This window comes from Phacochoerus africanus, chromosome 15 (genome assembly GCF_016906955.1).
Source record: "Phacochoerus africanus isolate WHEZ1 chromosome 15, ROS_Pafr_v1, whole genome shotgun sequence".
In the NCBI taxonomy this organism is placed as follows: domain Eukaryota; kingdom Metazoa; phylum Chordata; class Mammalia; order Artiodactyla; family Suidae; genus Phacochoerus; species Phacochoerus africanus.
This window is the reverse complement of record NC_062558.1, coordinates 29,244,637-29,265,277: the sequence shown is the minus strand read 5'-3', so window position 1 is coordinate 29,265,277 and position 20,641 is coordinate 29,244,637. Positions and strand designations below refer to the sequence as shown.

The following is a 20,641-nucleotide window of genomic DNA, read 5'->3' as shown; positions in this document are numbered from 1 at the left end:
TCTACTCTTACTTTCTTCAAATCCATTTTCCTATCATGGCCGTATTCATCTTTTGCAAGTCTGATCACGTCTCCCATAGAAGGGTTCAGGTCGTGGACTCCCCAGAAGCTGCATGGTGGAGAACAACTACCTCTGGATGGCCCCACAGGCTCCTCAGGGTGTGGCTTCATCTCATCTGCCCCTCCACTCCCTGCCCACGTAACTCTTTCCATCCCTCCATCCTCCCTGTTGCCGCCTGGTCCCCCTCATGCTCTCCTCTTCCTCTGACAGAGCCTCCCAGCTGCCCCACTTCTCTTGCCCCAAGGTCACTCATCTTCCAGGTCTCCTTTTGGTTGGGATTTCCTTTGGGAAGCGTTCCTTGCAGGGGTGGCTGTAAAATTTTGTATTGGTGGGGCCTGCCTGTGGCAGTCTGTTTGGGAGAGAGGTGCATGAGGGAACTTTGCCTAAAGCTGGGTGTGCAGAGCAGTCCTGGGGTGAATGATCACAGTACGGAACGTGCGGGTGGAGGCTGATGATGATTTTGGGAAGGACCAGGGGCCCCCAGGCTACCAGTGACAACTGCTGCTCCTCAGATCTCTTCCCTGCTCTCCTTGGCTAGATGCCTTCAAGCGGTGCCTGTTGCACCTGTGCTTTGCCCATCGCAGCACTTAGCACTGCAGTGGAATCGCCTGTTTACTTGTCTCTACCCACCTCCACCCAACCCACCAACAACGTGAGCATAGGGGCCAGGATCGTCTGCCCCACTATTGTAGTCCCAGTGAGTCTCTGTCCAGTGGACGGGGAGCATTCATTCCAAATACTCAGTACCCTGTAAGTATCTAACCAGTGAATGAGTAGCAGTCATTCAAAGCACCCAATTAAGTTATTGTCCAGGAAGCAAATAGCATTAGTTTATGTCAAGCATGAGCCAGAGCTGATTCTGTGATTCCGTGTCCATGATCGAAGCGAAACAGACCGCTGTTTATTACAGGTCACCTTTCAACCTTGTATGACTTTCATTTTGATCCCACACAGAAGAAATGGATACCGTGGAATAAATTAGTTCCAGAGTATGTTCATTCCCACGAGAGGAAATTTACTGACATCCTGGGTAAGTGAGAACTGAACCCTCAGTTTAAGAACCCTTGGAGTTCCCTGGTGGCCTAGCAGGTTAAGGATCTGGCGTTATCACTGCTGTGGCTCCAGTTCAATCCCTGGCCTGGAAATTTCCAAATGTGAGCGTGGTCAAAAAAAAAAAAAAAAAAAAAAGAGTGTGTGGTTCTCAATCCGGGAGGAGGGGAAAAAGATCCTGTGGTCCTTGTGGTACTGAGACCCACCTGGAGTGCCAGTTGAGAGAAACTGAGGAACGTGAGCCATGGGCTTTGCCAAGAGGCGGGTACTTTTGATTCCTTTCATGTGCTGCTAGCTGTGAGCATCCTCAGCCATCTGTGCCTCTCAGCTCCTCTGGGGGAGGGCGGGGGGCAGGTGGATCCTGATAGGTGGGGGCAGAGAGTGGAATGGGTGGGGTGCTTCTCTGCTTCCCCTCCCTTTGCGGGGGCTCCCTCCCACCCATAGAACTGGCTGGGCATGGGGATGAGTGAAGAAAGGGGAGAAAGAGGGATGAATAGGGCCTCATTCTGTAATAGATGCTGCCTCAAGAAGTCGGGGACTGTGGGCCTTGTGTATCGAGCTGTATTTTACACAAGCATCTCTGGCTATTTGGCTCTAACACAGAGGCTGAAGAATTTCACAAACTGAACATCTGATTTTGGTTGGTCTGGTGTTCTGATAGAGGCAGATGTACCTATTTTCTCAGGAACCAATCAGGATTAAAAACCACCCCTGTGGGCATGAGCCAGACCTGACTGTGAGGCTTTATGCTCTCTTCAGAAGAAGCTGTTGCTCAGGAAACCAAATCCTGCAGATAAGTGAGTGACCTAAGCTGTGGAGAAGTGAAGGTTTTAATATCCTGAGTGAAAATCAGAACTGGATATTAAAACCGTTTGGGTAGCCTGCACCTGGAGGTGCCGATGATGACAGCTGTAGGAATGTATCAAACGTACCAAATCATACACTTAAAACTGGAGTGAATTTTATGGTATGTGAGGGATATCTCTGTAAAGCTATTAAAATAATCTTTGTGGTAATGAGGTGCTCCTGAGATTTCACCCACATATACATTTTCAAGGTCACCGCTTAGGTTTTGGCCAATGCTTTTTATGGGATTTATAGGATCCTGTGAAACTCCAGGTTACCCAAGGCATACCTTGTTGGCATTTCATAAATTCTTTAGTACACACAGGAGTTCCTGTTGTGGCGCAGTGGTTAACGAACCTGACTAGAAACCATGAGGTTGCGGGTTCGATCCCTGGCCTTGCTCAGTGGGTTAAGGATCTGGCATTGCCGTGAGCTGTGGTGTAGGTTGCAGACGTGGCTTGGATCCCGTGTTGCTGTGGCTGTGGTGTAGGCCGGCAGTTGCAGCTCCAATTAGACCCCTAGCCTGGGAACCTCCATATGCCGTGGGAGTGGCCCTAGAAAAGGCAAACAGACAAAATAACTAAATAACTAAATAAATCAATTCTTTAGTACATACAGTGGACACAACCCGAACTACCTGGACGCTGGAACAAATGGTGAAGATTAGGCAACCTGTCCTTCTGGTTGGTGAATCCGGCACCTCCAAGACAGCCACGACCCAGAACTTCCTTAAGAACCTGAATGAAGAGACTAATGTAAGTCAGTGTGTGTGTTTGTTATCTCTGCGGCATGACGGATCGTCCCAGCACAAAGCGGTTCACAACAACAAACCCTAGCTCATGGTTTCTGCAGGTCAGGAATCTGGGAGTGGCTTAGCTGGGAGGTTCTAGCTCAGGCTAGCTCAGGCTCTCTCATGAGATTGCAGGGTTGTATGAAGCCTTGACTGTGACTGGAGTACCTTCTTCCGAGATGGCCGGCCTCAGTTCCCCACCACGTGGACCTTCCCAAGGGCCGCTGGTGTCCTCTTGACATAACAGCTGGCTTCCCCCCGAAGGAATGTCCAAGAGAGCAAAGCAGCTGCTACCATGCCTGGTGTGACCCCGGAAATGACACAGCATCACCTCTGCCACCTGATGTGGGTCACATAGGAACCACTGTGGTCCACCTCCATACCGCATGGGAGGGGGCTACGCCAGGTGTGACTATATGGAGGTGAGGGTGATGGAGAGGCATCCCGGGGGCTGGCAGTCACATTCCTCGTCACCATCTTGTGGTTTTTCCTTTCCTTCCATGTGGCAAACGTGGGAGGGCCTGACAGCTGTGGGGCACTGAGCCCGCTGGGTGTGCCAGGGCAGGTGATGGTGAACAAGGCTATGAAGGCCCGATCTTGTTAGGTGGGGAGATGAACATGAAAGTGAATGCAAGAAACATGATTGTGCAGAATGTGCTCTCTGCATGGAGACCTTAGGAAGGAGGGTGGCATTTCTCCTGTGGATTCAGAGTGGTCCTACGTGGCCCGCCTGCTCACATGGCCCTGCAACTCTTCTGGCTTTCGACGAGTTTTTTGTTTTTTTTTTTTGTCTTTTTGCCTTTTCTAGGGCCAGTCCCTCGTGGCATATGGAGGTTCCCAGGCTAGGAGTCGAATCCCGAGCCATAGCCACTGGCCTACACCACAGCTCACGGCAACGCCGGATCCTTAATCCACTGAGCAAGGCCAGGGATTGAACCCGCAACCTCATGGTTCCTAGTCGGATTTGTTAACCACTGAGCCACAACGGGAACTCCTCGACGAGTTTTACTTAATGTTCTGTAACTGACTGAAGACTCTATCTCCCCTGTGATTTTCAGGATGTCCAGCTGTCATATACTTGTCACCAGATCGAGGCACCCGCTCAGTTCTATAGGGCATTTGTTTTGTTTTGTTTTGTTTTGTTTTTAAATGTTATGACTGCCCCTGAAGCATGGATATGAGTCAGGTTCTTAACTTGCTGAACCGCAATGGGAACTCCCCAGTAGATGTGATTAAAATCATCTTTCAGGTGAGAAAAATGAGGCTCTGAAGGGTTAAGTGATGGTTCTGAGGTCACCTGGTTAGAACTGTGCAGAGCCAAGTCCTCCTTCACCCCCTCCACCACAATCCATATTGTCACACACATTGTCTGTAGTTATTGCCTCATACAACCTGCCCAAAGGAAAGAGGAATTCTTGCTTTAGAACTAAAAAAAGTAAGGAAGAACAGACTCATATTGAGTTATAAAATAGTTCTGATACCAATGTATTTGCAAAATAGGCAGTAGCTGATGATCAAACGTTTCCTGCAGGTACCATGAAGAAAAGAGGAACCTTTTGGGATAATCTTTGTCTGTTTCAGATCGTGTTGATGGTCAATTTCTCCTCCCGCACCACATCCATGGATATCCAAAGAAACTTAGAAGCCAATGTGGAAAAACGAACCAAAGACACTTACGGCCCACCCATGGGGAAACGCCTCCTGGTGTTCATGGATGACATGAACATGCCCAAGGTGGGCTGAGGTTCCGCGGGCGGGGGCAGGGTGCCGTGTGCTGTGTTTCTGAGGCTGTGTGTGCGCCTGGAATGAGTGAGGGTAAGAACCTCTATCTTTATGCTGCACAATGTCTGCAAGGCCCAGGTTATGAGGAGCCAGCTTAGGGGACAATGTGACTAGAAGTCTCTCTCTCTCTTTTTTTTTTGGTTTCACCCCCTTTTTTTATTGGCTTCACCCACAGCATGTTGAAGTTCTTGGGCCAGGGGTTGAACCTGCACCATGGCAGTGCCAGATGCTTAATCCCCTGAGCCACCAGGGAACTCCTGGGAAGCTCTTCTTAAAGAGAGGGATTTTTTCCTTATTGATTGTGGTCCTTAGTGTTTCAAAGGAGTAAAGCAGGCAGCAGGCAGCCTCTGAAGTATATTCAGCAAATGTTTGAGTAAGTGGTTTCCAAATGAGCTGTACTTTAGATAGTAATACTATTCTCAGCTCCATATACCTAGGAAATATAAGGGCAGGCATTTCCTAAGAATTGTGCTGGATTTACCAAGGAAAGCGAACTGTAGCATGCAGGATGAGTGTGTTTCTGAAACCAGAGCCTGAGAGGGGCAAAGTTTTCTTAGTACTGGGATTTAAAGTTATATCATTTCTGCAGAACATTTTTTTTTTCTTGAAAAATCTGTCTTTCGGGTTGACTGTTTACAAAACCAGGATCCATCCATCCATCCATCCATCCACCCACCCATCCATCCACCCATCCATCCATCCATCTATCCACCCACCTATCCATCCATCCACCCATCCACCCATCCATCCACCCACACATCCATCCAACCATCCATCCATCTATCCACCCACCTATCCATCCATCCACCCATCCACCCATCCATCCACCCACACATCCATCCACTCATCCATCCATCTACCCATCCATCCACCCACACATCCATGCACTCATCTATTCATCCATGCCATCTATCCATCCATGCATACATGTGTGCCTGCGTCCATCCACGCATGTTTCTATGCATCTAGCCATCCTTCCACACACCTGTTTATCTGTCCATCCATCCATCCAATTAATATATTTATTGAGCACCTCGTATGGGACTGGTGCCATGAAGTGATGAGCAAAATGTATGTAGTTCCTGCCCCCATGGAGCTTACAGTCTAGAGAGGACACAGATGTTTTTAAAAATTACAGATGAATATGTAGAATTGCCAACTTTGTGTAGCCCTATAGAACTCACACCAGAGTGTTCTGAGAGGGTATGCAGAGTGATGAGGTTTAGTTCAGATGGTCAACAAAGGCATCACTGAGTTCTGCCTTATGATACCACTGTTTTTTCTTTTCTTTAAAAAAATAATCAAGGTGGATGAGTATGGCACACAGCAGCCGATTGCTCTGCTGAAATTGCTGTTGGAGAAAGGCTGCTTGTATGACCGGGGGAAGGAGCTGAACTGTAAAAGCATCCGAGACCTTGGCTTTATGGCTGCCATGGGGAAGGCTGGAGGAGGCCGCAACGAAGTTGATCCCAGATTTATCTCACTGTTCAGTGTCTTCAATATTCTGTTTCCTTCGGAGGAGTCTTTGCACTTAATTTATTCCTCCATCCTCAAAGGCCATACCTCGGTAACTTGATTTTGATTAGAAGTCTGAACCAGAGGGCCTTGTGTTGGGTAGAAATGTATGCTTTTGGCCCAGCAAGCTGAAAGCCTACAGCCCACGTGCTTTTAGGGGCCCACAAACATGTTTTCATTTTTTTCAAAACCATAAGAATAGAGTGAATATAATTCATCCTGGATTATATTCATCTTTATACCTATGTGCTCATAATATATATATATATGTATATATATATGATAATATATTTAGTTATAATTAAAATAAGCTAATATATAAATATACCTTTTTTGGGGCCATACCTGTGGCATATGGAAGTTCCCAGGCCAGGGACTGAATCTGAATCACTGCTGTAGCAATACCAGATCCTTAACCCACTGCACCAGGCTGGGGATTGAACCTGTGTCACTATAGAGACAATGCCAGATCCTTAACCTGCTGTACCACAGTGGGAACTCCATAGATATACTTTTTTTTTTTAGGGCCACACCTGTGGCATATTGGAAGTTCCCAGGTTAGGGGTTGAATCAGGGCTGCAGCTGCTGCCTACACCGCAGCCACAACAACATCAGATCTGAGCTGCCTCTGTGACCTGTTCCATACCTTGCAGCGACATTGGGTTCTTAACCCACTGAGCAAGGCCAGGGATTGAACCTGCATCCTCATAGACATTTCAATGGGTTCTTAACCCGCTGAGCCTCAACAGGAACTCCTATGTATGTATTTCCTATAAATGCAATACATGCAATATGTAATCTTCTGTGTCTGGTTTCTTTCACTCGGCATCATGTTTTCGGAGTTCATCCACATTGTAGCCTGTGTCAGTGCTTCACTCCTTTTTATGCCAAATTGTATTCCATAGTGTGGATAGACCACATGTTGCTTATCCATTCGTCCACTGACAGATACTTGGGGGATGGGTGTCTTTTCATTTTGTAGGTGTTTCATGAGAGCATCGCGGCTGTGAGTGACAAACTGACCTCCTGCACGTTGGCACTTTACAAAAACATCGTTCAAGATCTGCCTCCCACCCCATCTAAGTTTCATTACATCTTTAACCTTCGAGATCTCTCGAGGGTTTTTAATGGTCTTATCCTCACTAACCCAGGGCGGTGAGTTTGTTTTTTCTCACTAAAATGTGCCCCATCCTATGTGGTTTTTCTCACACTTTTAAGACAGAGGAGCTGTCAAGGAATGTGATGTGAAGCAGTGTATCAATTAATTACCCAGTGTCTATTTGATTAAGTGAAGAACAGAGTCAGATACTTGGTTAAGATCTGATGCCTTTTTTTTTTCCCTTGCTTTTTAGGGCCATGCCCGCAGCATATGGAGTTCCCAGGCTAGGGGTCTAATTGGAGCTACAGCTGCTGGTCTACACCACAGCCACAGCAACGTCAGATCCAAGCCCTGTCTGCGACCTACACCCCAGCTCACGGCAATGCCAGATCCTTAACCCATTGAGCGAGGCCAGGGATTGAACCCACAACCTCATGGTTCCTAGTTGGATTTCTTTCCACTGTGCCATGACGGGAACTCCAAGATGTGATGCCTCTTGAGCCCTTGAGTTGAAGCCAGATGGAGCCAAGAGGGGCAGATGTGTGGCCACATGGATGGAGCTATCTAACTCCTCAGTGGGACTGCAATGCTGAGCATTTGTTCTCAGTCCTCAAGGTGGAATTTGCCCACGTGGAGCCTTTCAGCCACCCTTTCATTCATCCAGTTCATCCAACTGAATTGTTTCCAGTTGCCAACAGGTGATGTTAGATGTGTTTTTGGGAGAAGTGAGTACAGAGGACAGAAGGGTTTTAAGTCTGGGTATAGAAATTTACTCATGAAAGCTAGATTTATTTATATATCTACATGAACGTATACTTTCACCTATGTGGATCTGTACGGATAGTCCAATTTTGTGGATTCAGGTTATGAATCTGCAAAATACTGAAAAATGAAGTAGAGACTTTTCATGTACCCACACGGGCTCTTGGGTACCCTTGAAATTCAGGAGAGGACAGCCCTAGGTGTTTAGGGTGGAGTGAGGGCTCTTGGCCAGAAACCAGAGAAAGATCCAGAATGGGGGCTCCTTTTCTTGGAAAAAGGAGCTGCCTGTGATCCTGATGCTCATATTAAATTCATATATTTCAGCAAGTGGGAGTCATACCAGGTTCTCAGGTCATTTACCTCATGTATCGACAATGTTCTCTTTCTCTTTTTTTCCCTGTCTTTTTAGGGCCACACCCGTGGCATGTGGAAGTTCCCAGGCTAGGGGTCAAATCAGAGCCACAGCTGCCAGCCTATACCACAGCCACAGCAACATGGGATCCGAGCCAAATCTGTGACCTACACCACAGCTTACAGCCACGCCGGATCCTTAACCCACTGAGTGAGGCCAGGGATCAAACCCAAGTCCTCATGGATACTAGTTGGGTTCATTACCGCTGAGCCACGGCGGAAACTCCTATGTTCTTTTTCTTCCCTGCAGAAGGACGCATTCTAAATGACAACTCTATGGTCTTTACGCTTAAGTCGTTAGCTTCCATTAAATTTCCTTATGGGAGACCAGGGAGAGAAAAGGATGATAGAAATATTGGTCTTTTCTGCACCCTGTATAGCCATCTGAAAATAGTGGCATTCCACCCGATATTCTCTAGATGACTTTGAGGCTGATTTTGCCCCTTCCATCCTGTAGGTTCCAGACAGTGACCCAGATGGTGAGAGTCTGGAGGAACGAGTGTCTGAGAGTTTTCCACGATCGATTAATCAGTGAAACAGACAAGCAGCTGGTGAGTGCCTTGAAAAATGTACCAGCAGGAGTTCCTTTGTGGCACAGCATGTTCCATTGTCACGACAGAGGCTTGGGTCGCTGCTGTGGCGTGGGTTCGATCCCTGGCCCAGGAACTTCCACGTCCTGAGGGTGTGGCCAAAAAAAAAAAAAAATGTACCAGCAAATGCAAAAAACTCTAACCACAAAATTCTTCTCTGGGTAAAAAGAAAAAGTACAAAACAAAAAACCCAAGGTATTTTTTACATGGGACATTGCAGAAAAATAGAGACTAACGATGAAAAATCAACAGGTAAGCGGGGGGGTGGATTATTAAGCACCTTGTAGCAAATGCAAAAAGAAAAAAAAAGTCAAATGCAGGTTACTTCAAATAATCCTAACGTGTGCTCTTTTTGTGACAAGTTTTAGCACATACATGGTGTTGAGTGTGAGTCCTGACGTGGTCTTATGTTGTAAGGTCCAAGAGCATATAGGAAACTTGGTCGCGGAGCATTTTAATGATGACATGGAGGCAGTGATGAGGGATCCCATCCTATTTGGAGACTTCCGGATGGCTCTGCACGAGGAGGAAATGCGCATTTATGAAGACATCCAGGATTACGAGGCAGCCAAAGCTCTGTTCCAGGTGTGGCTGGGGCTCACCTCTCCTGGGAGCACATTGATGGCTGCGCAGAAGGTGGAACCGGGAAGAACACCCATGCCTCTGTCTCTAGGTTCAGAATGTGGGCTTGTGTCCCACCCCATGGTGTCCACGTCCAGTGGTGCGTGGAAATGGCCTGGTGGATTTGTTAAACCCCTAGACCCTTGGAGCCCCTCCTTATGTGTTTCCCTTCATCAAGCCCATGGCGAGTGCCAGGGTTCCACTGCACAGCCAGCTTTGGGAACCACTCACCTGATGCCCTGATATGCATTTTCACTTTTTTAAAATTTTTAAAAATTGAAGTATAGTTGATATTCAGTTTCACCTTAAACCCACAAGTTGAGCCTTGTAATCAGTGTTGGCTTGCTGCTGGCCAACCACAGACCAGTAGATCGAAATCTTGGTGAAGAAAGCTAGTCTTATAAGCACAAATGATTTAACTATATCAACCACAGTAGATACTCAGAAAAATCTCTCCTCCATTCCTTTTTTTTCTTTTTCTTTTTTTTTTTAGGGCCATACCTGTGGCATATGGAAGTTCCCAGGCTAGGTGTGTTGAATTGGAGCTGTAGCTGCCAGCCTACACCACAGCCACAGTAACATCAGATCTAAGCTGCTTCTCCTGAGTTTCAGCATAACTGAACAGGACCAGGGATTGAACCCGCGTCCCCATGAATACTAGTTGGGTTCGTTACCACTGAGCCACAGCAGGATCTCCTTTCCTGTGTACTTAATCTCTCCTGCCCAAAAGGGAGAGAGTCTGTCTCTTCAAAGCCAGTGATCCTTGAAAAAATTTGTTTTTTAATTCAGGAAATTCTTGTGTTTCCCCAGGAAATTCTTGAAGAGTATAACGAAAGCAACACCAAAATGAACTTGGTGCTCTTTGACGATGCTTTGGAGCACCTGACCCGTGTCCACCGGATCATTCGGATGGACCGTGGCCACGCTCTGCTGGTCGGGGTCGGGGGCTCTGGGAAGCAGTCCCTTGCCAGGCTGGCTGCCTTCACAGCCGGCTGCGAGGTGAGCCGAACTCCCCTCCCAGAAAAGGGTTTGATACGCCAATGTCTGCAGTTGGTAGTTCTTGCAAATATTGGAACAATCTACAGCAGATCATTACACAGTGTTTTCATAGAGTGTATAATGGGTTTTTTTGAGAGGGAGAGTCATATTTTAATTGCCTATTTGAAGCATCTAACTATTGTTTTTGGAGCAGAGTATGTCAAATCAAGTTTGAAAGTCAAAGATGAACAAATTCTGTGATTTTATTTTTGTTTTTTATTTTTTAAGGTCCGCACACATGGCATATGGAAGTTCCCAGGCTAGGGGTTGAGTTGGAGCTGCCAGTCTACACAACAGCCACAGCAATGCCAAATCCGAGCCGAGTCTGCAACCTACACCACATCTCGCGGCAACACCAGATTCTTAACCCACCGATCGAGGCCAGGGATTGAACCCACAAACTCATGGATCCTAGTTGGGTTCTTAACCCATTGAACCACAATCGAAACTCCCAAATCCTGTGCTTTATGACATGCATCTGTGTAGAGGAGGGTTTGGCACAAACCTCTGTGGACCCAGCACTCAGGGTCGGCAGTTTTGTTGGTTGCTGTATCTGTGCAACCAGCACACACAGATCCAGGCCATTTTTAGACTCTGAAAAACAAAACAAAACAAAACAAAAAAACAAAACCCAGCTTTATTGAGGTGAAATTCACAGACCATACAATTCATCCATTTAACATGTACTGTTCAGTGTTTTTTAATGTATTCAGAAGGTTGCGAATCCATTACCATATTCAATTTTAGAATGTTTTCATCCTCCCAAGAAGAAATCCCAAGCCCTTCATCTATTGCCCGCTGCCTTCCTGTCTCCCCAACCCCCAGCCCTAAGAAACCACTGATCTGCTTTCTGTCTCTATCGACTTTCCTGTCCAGGATAGGTGTGGGGACAGTGGGGCCAGAGAGAGCTCTTCTTGCGGGGGTGCCGGGAACTGCCGAGGGAATGTGTGAAAGCTGGGCTCAGGGAGGATGAACGGGGTCTGCAGGCGGCAGGCAGAACTGGAGGCCAGGTCATATTTGGCCGAAGGGCATCCATGTGGCCTTGAGTTTGTGTGTGTGACTGTAGGTGTGAACACGTGTGTGTGTGTGAGAGAGAGAGAGAGAGAGAGAGAGAGAATTGAGGTGTAGAGGAAGGAGGAAATGAGGAATCTTTACCATAAATCTGAGCTGAGTTGGAGTACCCTGGTGGCCTAGCAGTTAGGGATCTGGCATTGTCACTGCAGCGGCGTGGATCACTGCTTCGACCTGATTTTGATCCCTGGCCTGGGAACTTTTTCATGCCTCGGGCACAGCCAAAAAACAGAGCCATTTCAAAACCGATGGTTGCTGGTCGCAGTTAAACTGTTACGCGTCTGAGCTGGAGGAAATGCTTGAACAGAAAAGACGTGGCTTACATTTGTGTCCTTATTTCCACTTTTAGCTATTTTGTGTGTAAGAGGATTTTTGAACTTAAGATTTTGAAATTGACTTCTTCAGTTTTCTTTCTTTCTTCGGTTTATTTATACATCTTTCCACAATTGATCTAGTTATAACTGAGCTCACACTGTGATGGTGCACACACCCGTTTCCTCTGTTGCCTGGCCAGTGCTCTGCCCTCCCTCCCTCCCTGTAACTCAAACGACTCATTTCAGTGACTGAGGCTATCCCTTCCCTGATCCCCCGACCCCCTTTTTCCTGCCCTGTTCCTAATCTTTCTGGACTGGCCTGTTCCCTTGCACACTCTCACCTCGCACACATGTGCCCTGCACAGAACGTCCAGCATGGTTTGACAAGAAGGAATGTCAGAGTTCTCTGGGTCCTGCGTTTCTCAATTGCATTTTGTGAAAATGGCCCAGATCCCCCAGTTTTGCCGCCCCTGGTCCCTCTTGGACAGTGGCTCAGCCCGACGGTGCCTTCAGTCCCCGAGCCGCGCTGCTGGGAACTGTTCTCTCTGTCTGCACTGAACATGATACCCTCCCGCGGACCGGTGGTCTCATGAGGGTGCTCTGCTCTGTGTCGGCAGGTATTTGAGATCCTGCTGAGCCGGGGCTACTCTGAGAACAATTTCCGGGAAGATCTGAAGAACCTTTACCTGAAGCTCGGCATTGAGAACAAGATGATGATCTTCCTGTTCACGGATGCCCATGTGGCCGAGGAGGGCTTCCTGGAGCTCATCAACAACATGCTCACTTCAGGTACCTGGATGCCGCTCAGCTTTCAACTGAGGCGGTCTGATAAATAAGCATGACCATTGTGGTTTTTTTGGCCTGTGGCATGTGGAAGTTTCTGGGCAAGAGATCGAACCCAAGCCATGGTAACAACCAGAGCTACTGCAGCGACAACGCTGGATCCTTAACCCACTGCACCACAAAGGAACTCCCCAAGCATTACTTTCTTAAAGCACCTCCCACAGGAGTTCCCGCTGTGGTGCAATGGGATGGGCAGCATCTTGGGAGCACTAGGCTGTGGGTTTGATCCCTGGCCTGGCACAGTGGGTTCAAGATCCATTGTTGCCACAGCTGTGGCATAGGTCACAACTGCGGCTTGGATCTGATCCCTGGCCCAGGAACTCCATATGCCTCAGGGTGGCCAAAAAAGAAAACAAACAAACAAACAACAAAACCCCCCAAAGCCCAACTAGCCAGAATCTTGCTGTTTCTTGTCTTGAGGGGGCTCTCCCCTGCACACCTCCATTTATTTAATTATTGTAACATTCATCAGGCCTAAACCTTGGAGTGTGTCAACTCCTAACCTCTCCCACATTTGTGAATTCTTTTTTTGTCTCTGAAGATTGTTCCCTCCCTTGCATTCCCTTTATTGTCTAAATCAGACCCTTATCATATCTGACCTTGACTTTTCACAGACATCTCTGTATTGATCTTCCCGCTTCCTAAGATCCACTCTCTGCACGTGTCATTTGTATTTTCTTTGCTCTGGGTCTCTATGGACCAATTTCTTTCTCAGCAGTCTAGCTGCCTTTCTCTTCTCATTTCCTGGATATAATCTTTGCATCCTGCCTATGCAGCTTACCCATACTTGGCACACTCTCTTTCTCCCTCCCTTTTCATCCTCCATGGTTGCAAGTGAGAAGCTCAACTCAAACTGGCTAATGTGAAATTAAGGGGAAATGAAGGAAATGAAGATTGAATCTTGAAACAGAGAAAGTCGGGGTTGAATTTGGGTGTTCAAATGATATCATCATGAACTGGCCCTTCTCCCATTCTTGGCTTTACTGTTTTTCTTTTATTTACATCCTTGGGTTCTCCCAAAGTAGTTTTTTAAAATGGCACTAGAAGCTGCAGGCTTGCATCCTCTTTGCTCAGCTCAATGAGTAAGGATTTCTTCTTCCCAGGAGGTGTGGCCTAAGTGCCAGGCAGGGCTCTCATTGGCTATCTCAGGTCACATGCCTGTCCTTCAGCCAATCACTTTAGTCGGATTGATGCAACACCACATCCAGACTTAGAATGGATGGGAAGCAGTTCTCCAGAGGAAAAGAGGGACCTACGACAAGGAATGGAGGGATGGATGAGGATTGGGGGCACAAACAGCAGAATGTCACTTTCCAGTTGCCACCAAGAAAACATTCCTCCCAGATTTAGCTCTAGTGCCTTGCAAGGTCTCCCTCCTCCAAAAGCCTCCTTGATGGTGGAGATTTCCTATCTCCTCGATGCCTGGGGCACCCGTGGTCCAGGCTGCCTACTTGGCATTTAGCACACATGCCCTTGGGTCAGCAGCATATTCTAGGTGGATCACAAGCTCCTAAGCGTGGATGTAAGTGTCAGCCCTGTTCTCTGTAACCCCCACTGCAGAGCTCATGTTGTGTTTTCTATGAAGACCGAGTGGGGTCTGATGGGCCCATTTAATAGTATTCCAAATGATCGAGGTCAAGTATCTCTGACGCCCTCATGCTTTGCTGCAGCACGAAGGCTTTGGGTCTCACCCTTGGCACGAATGACATTAGGGACTGGGCAGTTCTTTGCTGGGGGGGGGCGGTGCTGTCCTGGGCATTATGGGATGTTTAGGAGCATCCCTATCTTCTACCCACTAGATGCTGTTAGTACCACCCCTGATACGCACATACATACACACACGCACAGGCACAACCAAAAATGTCTCCAGACACTGCCAAATGTCTTTTGGGGAGGGAAAAATTGTCCCTAGTTGAGAACTCCTGCCTTGATACTCGTGCTAACCCTCCCAGGTGAGCCTTGGGGCTCAGAGTCGGGACCTAGGCCCTGGCTTTTGGATCTGGCATCTACTACTCTTTTGTGACGCTATCCTTCTGCCATGTCAGTGCCCAGAGAGATAATAACCCAGAGACTTTAAAAAAAAAAAAAAAAAAAGACCCTTGTCTTTTGTTTTCTAGGAATCGTGCCTGCGCTTTTTCCAGAAGAGGAAAAGGAGTCAATCCTCAGTCAGATTGGACAAGAGGCTTTGAAGCAAGGGATGGGCCCGGCCAAGGAGTCTGTGTGGCAGTACTTTGTGAACAAGAGTGCAAATAACCTGCATATTGTCCTGGGCATGTCGCCGGTGGGGGACACTCTGAGGACCCGCTGCAGGAATTTCCCAGGTGCCCTTGAGCAGAGGCTGCAAATCTGGTTTCGCCCTTCAGCAGGGCTCATGCCTTGAGGAGGGAATGACACATACCTTGAGGTTCCACCAGCAAAGTGACACATGACATTAGGTTGAAATTTGGACCCTATCCCATAGGATCAGCCCCGAGCCACCTCTCACAGTTGCCAAAAGGCTCTGGCACCGCTGATAGGAGGCTGATGTCTTCCAACACCTGGAAACACTGGTCCCAGGTACAAGGCCCAGAGGAGGTGAGGCAGGGCTCCCTGTTCCCTTCCATTGGGAAATATTCTGGCAGACTCATGGAAGGTGGAAGTACCTGCCCCTAGAACAGAGGTTCTCAGGTGGGGAGCAGTTTTGTTCCCCCAGGGGACAGTTGTCAATGCCTGGAGACATTTTTTGGCTGTTACAACTGGGAACAGTGGAGTATACCACTCTATCTGATTGTGGAGTTTCTGTCGTGGCTCAGCAGTTAATGAACTCTACTGGCATCCATGAGGACGCAGGTTCGATCCCTGGCCTCGTTCTGTGGGTTAAGGATCCAGCATTGCCGTGAGCCATGGTGTAGGTCACAGAAGCGGCTCAGATCTGGTGTGGCTGTGGCTGTGGCATAGGCCAGCAGCTGTAGCTCTGATCCAACCCCTAGCCTGGGAACCTCCATTTGCAACGAGTGCAGCCCTTTAAAAAAAAAAAAAAAAAAAAAAGACAACCCTATCTAATTGATAGAGGCCAGGATGCTGCTAAAGATCCTACAGTGCACAGAGAGCCCCACCCCGGACGATTGACCAGCCAAATGTCAATAGTGCTGAAGCTGAGAAACCCTGCTTTAAAAATATTTTTTTAATTAAAATATAGTTGATTTACAATGTTCTGTCAGTTTCTACCATACAGCAGAGTGACTCAGCCATATATATTCTTTTTCTCATTTCTTCTATCATATTCTGTCAGAAGTGATTGGATAGAGTTCCCTGTGCTGTACAGCAGGACCTCATTGCTTCTCCATTCTGAATGGATTAGTTGGCATCTACTAACCCCAAACTCTTAGTCCATTCCACTCCCTCCCCCTTCCCTTTGGCAACCATAGGTCTGTTCTCTATGTCTGTGAGTCTGTTTCAAAATCCTGCTTTCGATCATTATTTTGACACATCCAGCTCATTCACCAGTTTGCTGGGTACCAAAGATGGTATCCATGCTCTTGAGTGTCTCAGAGTTGCAGAGGGATCATCTCTTTTATCTCCTTTTCTTTTCAAGGTCTAGTAAATAACACTGGTATTGACTGGTTCATGCCCTGGCCTTCCCAAGCTCTGCATGCAGTTGCTAAGTCATTTTTAGGTAAGTGACAACTCATACAGGGACCACAGTAACAGTACAGCAAAGCAGTTTGTCATCCTTCTTCTGACTTTGAATTTTGGTCCAGCCAATTCCTTCGTCATTAACGCCCATGGTCACAAATGGTGTTTTAGTGTATTAGTGTCTTTTGGGTGTATGTAGTGTTTTAGTCCAAAGAGATTTCAAGGGATCTACAAGGACAATGTAGGATAAAAATTGACTAGGTATCAACCAAAGGAGGGGTTAGCAACCATGGCCTGCGCCTGCCCCTTGCTTTGGTAGATAAAGTTTTGTTGGAACCCAGTTAATGAACATACTGTCTGTGGGCTTTTATGCTGCATCCACAAAGTTGAGTAATTGCCATGGAGGCTGTACAGGCCACACAGCCTAAATGTTTACTGTTTGGCTCTTGGTAGAAACAGTGTGCTAATCCCTAAACCCAAGGATGCCTGAAGGACCTTTTGGTAAACCAGTTATCCCTCAGTGCTGCATTTGCTTTAAAATTTCAAACCCCTAAGGCCTTGGTTATTAATTTTAGTCTTCAAAATAAGAAAGCAAGCCTATTTATCTTTGAGGAAAAACTTTTTATCTAAACCTAACTCGAGCAGATTTATGACACTGGCCGACCGTGTAAATAGTGTCAGCCTTATAAATATGTATTTAATAAATACGTAACTCGTCCTATTCTATAGGCAGGTTGCAGTTTGAGGTGGGGAAGGAGGCTAAGAGAATGCCTCTTTCCTAATGATATAACTCAGGGATCAGCAAACTTTCTGTAAAGGACCAGATAAATGTTTTCAGCTTTGTGGGTTGTATGGTCTCTGTTGCAACTGCTCAGTTCCACCATTGCATTAGGAAAGCAGCCATAGACAATATGTAAATGAGTGGCCATGGCTGTGTGTAAATAAAACTTTATGTACAAAAATAGACGGCGGGCCAGATTTGTCCTGTGGGCTGTATGTTGCCAACCCTCATGTAGATGCACCTGAACTTTCACAGGCTTGTTTGCCATCTCTGGGTATTAGCACTTAGGTTTGCTTTCAGTATTCAGTGGTTCAGTATCATAAATCATACCAAGTGGAATTTGCTTAGAATTGCTTCCCTTAGAAGATATTACCATTATTGGAATGAATAGGTATGGATCTGCCCATTAGGTATGGATACTTGTGAGGCAAAGCTTTCCATGTGTGCCATAAAATTGGGCCATGGGCTGTGGGTTGCTGACCCCTTGGTATAATTTGAGATCAAATATGCAGAATCTGGGAGTTCTCTTTGTGGCTCAGTGGTAACAAACCTAACTAGTATCCATAAGGATGAGGGTTTGATCCCTGGCCTTGTTCAGTAGGTTAAGGATCCGGTGTTGCCATAAGCTGCAGTATAGGTCACAGACGAAGCTCAGATTCCTGCACTGCTGTGGCTGCAGCATAGGCTGGCAGCTACAGCTCTGATTTGGCCCCTACCCTGGAACTTCCATGTGCCTTGACCCCCCCCCCAAAAAAAAGCAGAATATGGATGGATGCATACTTTTCACCAGTCTTCCTCATTTTCTGCTTTGAGGTGATGGTATTTTGCAATCTGTGAGATAATTCGAGCAAGGTGATTTTGGCACCAGGAGTGATTATTAATTCTTACAGCAGATGTATAGGAAGGCCTACCTTGTGCCCAGCATGTGCCTGGTACACTGGGTGGATTTCTCTCCTGGAATTTCAGGTCCTTCTCACATAAGTGCCTCAGCCTTTAGGGAAACAGACCTTCCTACCAGTAGGGAAAGAGAATTGGCTTTTTGTGTTAGAGAAATTGCCAGAGTGTGAATATGTACTGTGGTCCAGAAAAGCCACTCATAAGCGATAGCTGATCTTCTTTCTTTTACTTAAAAAAAAATTTTTTTAAGGGCCGTACCTATGGCATGTGGAAGTTCCAAGGCTAGGGGTTGAATTGGAGCTACAGCTACCGGCCTAACCCACAGCCACAGCAGCACCAGATCTGAGCTGCATCTGCGACCTACACCATAGCTCTTGGCAATGCTGGATCCTTAACCCACTGATTGAGGTCAGGGGTCGAACCCGCATCCTCAGGGGTACCAGTCGGGTTCATTTCTGCTGTGCTGCCATGGGAACTCCTTGCCTTTCTTTTTTGTTAAAACATTTTCCTGTCATTTTTATTATGGTAAAAGATATGTAACATAAAATTTTCCATTTTAACCATTTTAAGTGTGCAGTGTTAACACTAATTACATTCACAATGCTGTGCAATCACCACCACCATCCACCTCTAGAACCTTCCTCGTCTTTAAAACTGAAACTCTGTCCCCATTAACCACTCACTTCTCTGTTCTCCCACTCCCAGCCCCTGGTAACCTCTGATTATGTCTCCATGAATTTGCTGATTCTAGATAGTTCGTGTAAGTCAATAGATAGTTCATGTAAGTCAGATCATGCAACATTTGCCCTTTCGTGTCTGGCTTCTTTTACTTAGCACATTTTCCAGGCTTATCTACATTGTGCCATGTGTCAGAATTTCCTTCTTCTTTAAGGCTGAATAATATTCCATGCATGGAGAGACCATGTTTTGTTTATCCATCCAACCTTTGGTGGACACTTGGGCGGTTTCCACTTTTGCTACTATGAGTAGTGCTACTATGAACATTGGCATCCAAGAATCTGCTAAAGTCCATTTTTCGGTTCTTTTGGGAACACAGGAGTGGACTTGTTGGGTCCCATGGGAATTCCATAGTTAACTTTTTGAGGAACTGCTCGTTTCCTTTCTTTGAGAGCCACACTTTTCCATTCCTTCCTCTGCAGGGACTAATCCGATGATCCCTGTCGAAAATATAGAAGATCTGGTAGAACATGTTGTTTTGGTTCATGAATCGGTGGGCGAATTCAGCAAACAGTTTCTACAGAAACTGAGACGCAGCAACTACGTAACTCCCAAGAACTACCTTGATTTTATTAACACATATTCAAAATTGCTGGATGAGAAAACGCAGTATAATATAGGTAAGACCTGAGAATGGGACAGTTAACAGGAATGGTTATTACTTACGAGTAAGGATCCAAATGCTGATCTTTTTCTGAAGCAGATGCTTCTTAGCAAGCTGGAGCATACTCAGGATTGAGGCAAAGCAGAGCACATTTTGGATTTTGCATTTCAAAGAGTGGTTCGTCTGTGTGGGCAGGGCCCTGGCATGTTTTATTTTAATTTTTCTGGGTTAGGCCATGCACTTACTAGCTCTCAATTTTCATTGCATTAGAGCATTGTGCTCTATTGGAAAATGCCATTTATAAATACTCTGCCTCTGGCTGCTGGCCAAACGAAGAGCTGTTTTCAGAAATATATTCATTTTGGGAGATGCCATCCCAAAATGGCAATGGATGCTTGACATCTCATGAAAATGATTTTTGCCCCAGTGAGCCCAAGCTGGATGCATTGCACTGGCATACTTGCTTGGGTACTGGGAACAGCGCCCCCTTGACCATGAAAGCCTGTGTTGCTTTTCCTCAGCTCAGTGCAAGCGTCTGGAGGGGGGGCTGGACAAGCTGAAGGAGGCCACCATCCAGCTGGATGAGCTGAACCAGAAGCTGGCCGAGCAGAAGATCGTGCTGGCAGAGAAGTCAGCTGCCTGCGAGGCCCTGCTGGAGGAAATCGCCACCAACACTGCCATAGGTGAGTGCAGGGCCAGCTCTGGGGGTGGGGATCCCCCAAAAAAGGACAGGGCTTCACTGGGGGACATTCCTGGGAAGCCACTTGTAAGAACTGGTTTGTTTGTTTGTTTTGTCTATGTCTGCAGCATGTATAATTTCCTAGGCCAAGGATTGAACCCGAGCCACAGCAGTGACAATGTGAGATCCTTAACCCACTGAGCCACCAGGGAGCTCTGGGAACTGGCATCTTTTGACCCTCCCATTGCTCTTTTTTGCTGCAGAAGCATCAAGCCCCCCTGGAATAGGCACTCGGATCCTATCATAGGCAGGACCCACACAGCTGGTAGCTTGAGCATTGACAGCTCAAGCTACCAGCTGTCCTTCATCCTCAATGAGCTAGTGAACTGGGTTGGTTTAAATTGACCCCAGCCTGTGGAGTTCCTGTTGTGGCTCAGCAGGTGAAGAACCCGACTAGTATCCATGAGGATGCATCAACCCCTGGCCTTGCTCAGTGGGTTAAGGATCCGGTGTTGCCACAAGCTGCCACGTAGGT

The 20,641-nt window shown here is 46.9% G+C and overlaps 1 protein-coding gene across 1 annotated transcript in view; it reads left to right on the top strand.

Annotated features, from left to right (window-relative positions):
- The window catches only part of DNAH10 (dynein axonemal heavy chain 10), a 158,618-nt gene that overhangs the window by 103,603 nt on the left and 34,374 nt on the right, over positions 1-20,641 (top strand). The window contains exons 44-56 of the mRNA XM_047759974.1: positions 971-1,090; positions 2,566-2,711; positions 4,328-4,480; positions 5,835-6,095; positions 7,026-7,198; positions 8,773-8,866; positions 9,323-9,490; positions 10,337-10,525; positions 12,567-12,738; positions 14,910-15,113; positions 16,367-16,447; positions 19,246-19,443; positions 19,949-20,110. Coding sequence (XP_047615930.1) covers positions 971-1,090; positions 2,566-2,711; positions 4,328-4,480; positions 5,835-6,095; positions 7,026-7,198; positions 8,773-8,866; positions 9,323-9,490; positions 10,337-10,525; positions 12,567-12,738; positions 14,910-15,113; positions 16,367-16,447; positions 19,246-19,443; positions 19,949-20,110 — 2,121 coding nt within the window. The remainder of the gene's footprint in view (positions 1-970; positions 1,091-2,565; positions 2,712-4,327; positions 4,481-5,834; positions 6,096-7,025; positions 7,199-8,772; positions 8,867-9,322; positions 9,491-10,336; positions 10,526-12,566; positions 12,739-14,909; positions 15,114-16,366; positions 16,448-19,245; positions 19,444-19,948; positions 20,111-20,641) is intronic.